Source organism: Neltuma alba, unplaced genomic scaffold, assembly GCF_004799145.2.
Source record: "Neltuma alba isolate B1F8T4 unplaced genomic scaffold, ASM479914v2 tig00003893_pilon, whole genome shotgun sequence".
NCBI classification, from domain to species: Eukaryota; Viridiplantae; Streptophyta; class Magnoliopsida; order Fabales; family Fabaceae; genus Neltuma; species Neltuma alba.
The window spans coordinates 142,218-149,590 of NW_021633470.1; the positions used below are offsets into that span (position 1 = coordinate 142,218).

The window sequence follows — 7,373 nt, forward strand, 5'->3', positions numbered from 1 at the left end:
GCTCCATATTAATTATAAATTACTGCATTCACATGACATCATTATTGAAATCACCAGCACAGCAAAGATAGACGGTCCATCGTGTCTATCTATCTAATTCCAACCCTTCAATTGTATGCATCTTTGTGCGTTTCTTTTTGGCCACAATTATCCATTATCAATTGTCTGGACCCCTCTTCTTCGTCCTTTGCTCTTGTCCCCGCCTTCCTTTCTCTAGAATAGCTAGTATTTCATTTATCTTTATTTTTTTCTCCTTTTGATATTTTTACAAGCTACAATATTGAATTGGCTGGCAGATGATGTCTCCTAAAATTTCTAATGTTAACATGATGTATTTATCATAAATTTTAAGTCAAATAACTCCCAATGGATAATGGCACTGCGTATGGAGAAAAGTATTGGCGCTTCCATCGAGTGTCATGATCAATTTGCAGTATTATGGGAAAAAATTGCTAATTAACACTATAAGCGCTGACCTAGCTTATTGCGTGACGGCAAATAAAGCTAACGTTGAAGTTGAAGAAATGTCGGGAAGAAATTAAAGCAGGAAGGCAAAGCTGCTAAAGAGTAAAGATGGAAGAAAGTGGGGTGCTTACCGTGGCAGCCAGAGGAGAGAACCGTACATGAGAATGCTCAAAGCAGCACCCACTTTTCCTACTGTACTAATGCGGGCCTCTCCCTTCGGCCATAGTTGACTAGTTATGATGGCCAATCCTAACATGCCCCCGTTTAAAAACTCCAATTTCCCACTTTTTGCCTAAGTAACAACGCCGTTTTGTAATTATATAGCCATTTAGATCAGATCTTCATTAGTAGCTCATATTCAAAGAATGATAATCAGAGATATATAAACATAACTGCAAGATCTAGATGCCTTACTCTCTTCTCGGTCGGAGCATACACAAGAAATACGAAAACGTAGGCGTTTCCGCCACAACACCGAAGCCATTCAGGGTGGCCACGAGGTATTCTCCGCCCTTCACGGATCCATAATCAGTCCACAAAGAGCACTGCAGCCACGTGCATATTATAAGGTAGGCTTTCAAACTCCTCCGTAGATGGGTGCTTTATTATTCGCCGGAAGGTCGGCCTGCAACTCATGCACTTGTTTATTGATAAAGACATGAATTTCATTGATTTCGTAGACATTGTTTTCACCCCGTCTCACGCTACGGGGTCAACAGATGATTGTATCGTACGGAAAGTAGAAGCAATTAAGTTGGAAGTAGGACTCAGAGCCTTACACTGGAGGCAGAAACAAGAGAACTGTAATGACGGTTCCTGCACAAAATTAAGCCCGAGTTGCCCAAAGGTTTTTTGACCGGAAACGAAACCTGAGGTGTTTACCGTCCTGCTCCAAACGATGACTTTTAGTTTTAGACAGTATTTTTTTTAATGTAACACTTAATTAATTAATTTGAGTGAATTAAACACATCAGTTAAATTAATTAATATGATATGTTTTTCTCTAAAACACCGTAAGCATCTTCTTTACTTTTTTTTCTCTTCTCCTCCAACTTAATTAGTATTGAGAGAATATCAATAGAATTATTTTTTAAAAAAAAATTAATAAATATGTGAAATAAGTTTTACATAAAAGGTCAACATCAACTTTTTAATTATGTTCTTCATTAAATATAAGAGGAGTAATATATTATTGGCAAATGTATATAGCCCAGCTCAATTCAATCTGTTTATTTCTTGGGCTCGCGTTATCACGTTGTCAGTGCAAACCAACAAGCAAGATGACTCCTGGGGGCAGATTCCCTTCAGGTGCAGCAGGGTCCAGGTTGAGAGGAAAAGAATTTAAGGTGTAATATTATGCATTAAGACTTAAAACAGTGGTGCCTTTCTTTATGTCGGTAGATGATGTGGATTACAAATTACAAGTTGAGGCGTTGTCTATTTCTAGTTGGATCAGAGTCTTATTGTTTAAATTGCTTCGGTGACAAAGAAGTCGATAATAATGGTGAAGGCCTTGCGATTATGCTGCTATAGTTAACCCGTGTATGTACTAAGTTATATAGATCCTTCAAACCTGTACAGAATGGGTACTAAATGTGGTTCCAAAAGGAGGAGAATGGGCAGTGCCCAAATTGAATTTGAGGGAACCTTTCTTGTGTAGCTGATTCAGATGCTCTGCTTCATGGTGACCATCACCTTTCACCTGGTCAGTCTGCTTTAAAACACAAGACATGGATCACGAAAGTGGAGTGAGTGCTCCCTCTGTTTTAATAAAAAGGCACTATTTATTTGATTCGATCATCGATTCTTATACTTGCATTCCCGATTTCAAACTCGCCCGCTCTTTCTTCCGCATATTTTATTTGCGAATATTTCAGAAGCACACGCACTCGTCCTCTCCTCAAATTACAATGCAGCATTGAACGAACAACAAGTCGGGGGAAAGAAAAAAAATCAAAGTGTGCATTGCATAGGTTAAAAACAAAGAGGAAACAATAAATTGAAAGATCAACGGTGACGACAGAAATCAAGGCAGGTATTTACATGTTTGATATTTTTCTTTTAGTTTTTTTCGATGGTTGATGACAAAAAACCTAGAATATTCGGGTAACTATATGCTGCATTAGTGAATGTGTGTATGGTCGGTGCTCTTGATGTGGTTGCCAGCTCCAACTTCGAATATCTCATATTTTGCGCATCGGTAACAGATCATATTCCATTGTTTCTTTCTCATTCTGGCGCTGTCTTCCTTCTCCATTTATTTATCTATGAATTCACATGCGCACCTTCCTCGTCATCACATTACATGCAGATGATTTATGAACAACGTCTTCACTTGTGAGTGCCGACTGAAAACCCTGTACTTCTGTCTCTGCAGGAATCATTCTATTCCTGGGGAAACCAATCTCCACCCCAATTTCAAAGTTAGAGTTTATACGCTTGAAGATTTAGGATTTATTTATTTAAGCCAGCCGTAGAATTTGATGCTGGCATGTATTCTTGGGATTCCCATCGCATGTATATTACTCTGTGATATGGTATTGGCATCGGCCACAAATGGGTAGGTGTCTGATTCTCAGACACACCTCCTTAGTACACAACACACAGCCTTATTCATAGAAGGCAACGGATTAATTAGCATACCTAACGCATTGATGAGTGCTAATTAAGTTTGTGTGCTGGTCATTTATATAGAGCCTTGATTTAGTAATTTCATCGTCTATCATGGAATAGTGCGTTTACAGAACCGCCCTGTACTCCTCTATTCAAAAATTACAACACATGTGGTCCTCCTCACATCTCACATTAATTTTCTGCCTCAACGTCTCCCTCAAAATGACAGCACCTACTGTGGTGAAAGAGAGAAAAACGTATCACCCAGTGTGCTGAAATGAACCAGTATAGTTGGGAGAGGCACATGCCTGTAATTGGTGAACAATCCACCATTGAGTGAGAAGAGAAAAGCAATCCTTATTGGCCAACCATAGTGCCGATGGAAATGACGTGGTTAAGGCGAAAGATGTTTAACATCCACTGCTCCTTCTATTTTTAATATAAGATTTTATTGTTGAGTTGATTTTAATCTTAAATATAATATTTATTTCTCGTATTTATCAAGTTTTTTAAATTATTCTTATTAATGTCCCTTCAACTATAATCAAGTAGAAATGAGGTAAAGGATATTAAATTCTTATAACTAACTTACTTAACTTATTTAATCTAATTAAATTAGTTAAATATGTTTTGCATTAAGGACCGGATGAGTACTTACTTAAATCCCCTTGATCAGCTTAAATAGGATTACTAACTTCATTATTCGTCTGCGAATTGGGGTTTATTTGGAATTCACATAAATTGAACATCTCAACTTACTATGGCGTATTTAATTGGACCCAGGAAATTTCTTAAAAGTGATTAATATAATTACTTAATATCAACAGTCATAGTCTAGTAATTAATTTTGAGTTTCTAACAAAAATAACTTATGCTGGCATGCATTGATTTGAATTTCTAACGCCTCAAGACAACAATAGTTCGTTGCTAAATCCAATACCCATTTTATATGCAAAATCTGTTCTCGGCGGTCTTTCAGAATAATTCCATCACTACAGTGAAGCGCAGTTTCTGTAGCATTTTCACTTAAAACCCAGTGCACAAGCTAGACTGCAATCCATGTGCGGTTCGAGAATGTTCCGTTATACTTCTCCGGTCATTAATATAACCTAATTATTGAATTAATTTTTGTTTTAATTTTCTTTAAATTACTTCTATAGACACTCCCTTAATTATAATCAAATAGAAGGAGAGAAGGATATTAAAAAAAATGATTATGGTATTTTAGAAAAAACGTGTCAAATTTATTATAATTAACTAACTTACCTAATTTCATTAATCTAATCAAATTAATTAAATAAGTCTTATATTAAGGATCAAAAGAGCATCAGTTAACTAGATAGTTCCATGTTCCGTTATATCAATGGTGACTTGCCAATATTTCTCCTACACGTACAGCCATTCTAACATTTATCGGCAAGTAAGGGATATGATTAAACTAGCTATTCCCACGAAAAGACTATTTTACTAGTAACGAGGGTGACTTCAGCCCTTAGCGACCAAAACTACTGTGCTTTTAACCCGGGTGGCAATATGTGTGTATACATACACAGATATTGCTTTTATTTCAAATGCCCGAACATGAGGGGTGAAATTTTATTCTCTTTTAGTTCTTGTCCCGTATCAGAGGTAAAAATTCAAAGCCTTTGGAGTTCAAGGGGAGAAACACATTGTTAGTGTATGAAGATGCTCCAGTTAAGAGGCAAAAGCACAGATCGGCCGAAAACAAGAGGCCGTGGAAAGAAGGGAAACTCGTGAAAATATGGAATGAGCCAATAGAATGAAGCCGACAAATATAATTCAGCAGGCATCGCATCAGAGAAAGAAAACTTGAAGCACTATTCTGCGTTGTCGTTTTGGTTAGAAACAAACACCGCTATTCCTCCCCTTCCCATCCCACCACAACCCTCGAGGCCGAGGCGTAGGGTTCCCCCATAACTTTTACTGCTAACCACATTGCCCTCTCCTAACCATCATTTGTTATAGATTATATTGCTTCGTGCATCTACACGACCCTCCCCCTAAGACTAAATTAATCATCCCTCTTATATATTTTGGATCCCATAAATGCCCTTCCCTTTTTTGGCTGTCCCACAAAATATTTGCAGGAACTCCATGGTTTCACTTTCAGGCTACAATAATAGAGTGCGCTTCAAGTTTCAACTTTTTCATAGCTTTGGGCCAAAGGAAAATTCATCATGATAATAATAATAATAATAATAAGTAGAAAGGGCATGTTGGCTTCATACTAGGAAGCAAAAGGAGTGGTCATTACAAGATAAAGCATGGGCAAAACGGGAAGGTCATTGCCACAAACCGAAAAAAGATAAAAAAAACAAAATGGTTTGCCTCAGCCTCAGTATGCAAAGCCACCCTTAGCTCGGTTTCGGGGTGATTTCCGGTGATGAGGTGGGGCCGGTGAAGTGGATGAAGAACCAGAAGGGGGTCTCATGGCAGCCAAAGAACAGTTCTCTATTTGAATGCTTTCTTCCTCGTCCATGAATATCTGTTGGCACCTGCACTCCACGCTGCAGAAAGCTCTGTCTCCCCTGCAACAACACGTCCCAAATATCCACATCACTAAATAACACTCCCACAAAAATAGGCTCTTGAACATCCATAATCAGCCATAAAAGATCTGGGTTTGGCGGAGGAATATGAGATCTGTGGGTGAAGAGAGAACTATACTTACTTGTACATGTAGATGTCGTTCCCGGGGGAGAGCCTCTTGCCGCAGAGACAGCACTGGTCTAGGAAAGTGGGAACCTGAGAATCAGGGCGGCGGTGGGAAGCCGAGGAGGAGGGTTTGTTGAGGATGGAGATGGTGGTTTTGTTGATGACTTGAGGAGTACTGCTGGGGATAACACCTCTCTGGGACTCCAACACAACACTCAAACCCACCATGGTTTCTGCCCGGTAGCGAGGGAGTGGTGGACAGATAACTTTGAGAGGGAAAATCGCATAAATAGCAGGGAGAAGGGAGGAGATGGTACGGAAGGAGAAGGGGGAGATGGGTCCCGCAATAGTTACAGCTAGGGAGCAGTAAGAAAGAAAGATTTGACTGAGAGACACTGGTTGGGCGCCACGTAGTGGGGGTTGAGTTCGCATCGAGGATATGAGGATTTGTCTGGTAGCTAAGGGAAAAAGTATTATGGTACGAAGGAGCAGCTCCGCCCCCGTTGGATGCATCCTCCTCCTTTTCAAGGCTGGGCAGGCAGCAACAAGAATGCGTCCCCCGGCATTTAAACTTCTAGGCTAAATAAGTGCATGCCCTTCTGAATCTCAATCCTGATCCTCCTCCCCCACCCACAGGTCCCAGTTTTAAAAACTCTTGTTTATTCGCAGATCACATAACTGGATGCTAGCTACTAGTAATTGTTTACCTTTATACGTATAGTATATCCCACGTGTACGAATAGCAGTACTCATGTTGCGGCCAAAGCTGGTCCCTTGCGGAGGGAAGAGGCAGAGCTAATCCATTTAGTACAGACTACTGAGATATATATATGGGATTGGGACGTGGGGGATAATAACTGCGCATGTATATCTCTTCGCTTCCCCTTTAACTATCTTATTATAACTGGCTTCTTCAAAAATCATCATTATTTCTTCCTCTTCTTTCCTTCCCAGTGAAATTTTGCAGTACAAACCTAATGAATTGGGATTAAAACTCGGGAGGGACCAGCATTTATTTCGTGTATATTTTATTGTCTCAGGGACGCGAAGCACATAGCCGATCAGCGATTGAGCATTTTGCGACGCATGAGATGTAAAATCAACAAAAACAAAATGGGCAGAAACAACGAAAAAGACAAAAATGAAATCATGAAACGAAATGATGATCAGCCGAAACTATGATTTGGAATGGTGAGGGGAGATAGGCCAAACTCTCAAAAAGAAGTTGGCATAAAGGGGAGTTGATAAGAGAGTGTTTAGATGGAAACTAAACTATAATTTTAGAAGTGATTTTACGATATACGAAACAAATATATAGAAAGAATTTATCTCGATTTACAAAAAATGTTTTTAAAAAGCACTTCTACTAATTTACAAACACCTCCTAAGTGGAGCATCCATTTGAAAAGGCTTTTTTTAGTGGATTTCTTTCAAGACCAACAAAAATGGGAAAATGATAGTGAGGGCATTTGGCCACCTCTTGTAGCCACTCTTCCCCACCTTGCTTTTTCTCGCATATTTCTCCCTTATCTTTCACACTCTCCAAGTCATTATCTTCGTTTCAAAAACGGGAAAGCAGCAAATACATGCATCGCCCCTTCCAGGAAACCAAAAGATAT

General features: G+C 39.2%; 1 protein-coding gene across 1 annotated transcript; it reads right to left on the bottom strand.

Annotated features, from left to right (window-relative positions):
* Window positions 1-5,270: 5,270 nt before the first annotated feature.
* Window positions 5,271-5,982, bottom strand: LOC114742808 (FCS-Like Zinc finger 15-like). The gene is made up of 2 exons (XM_028931020.1): window positions 5,771-5,982; window positions 5,271-5,627 (listed from the first exon to the last, which is right to left on the bottom strand). Exons 1-2 carry the CDS (start codon window positions 5,980-5,982, stop codon window positions 5,435-5,437), a joined length of 405 nt encoding a protein of 134 aa, XP_028786853.1. The 3' UTR covers window positions 5,271-5,434.
* Window positions 5,983-7,373: the final 1,391 nt, after the last annotated feature.

Coding starts and splice junctions, on each gene's coding strand:
- LOC114742808 (XM_028931020.1), bottom strand. CDS start 5,982: ATGGTGGGTTTGAGTGTTGTGTTGGAGTCCCAGAGAGGTGTTATCCCC. Junction 5,628..5,770: donor AACGACATCTACATGTACAA/GTAAGTATAGTT, acceptor GTGTTGTTGCAG/GGGAGACAGAGCTTTCTGCA.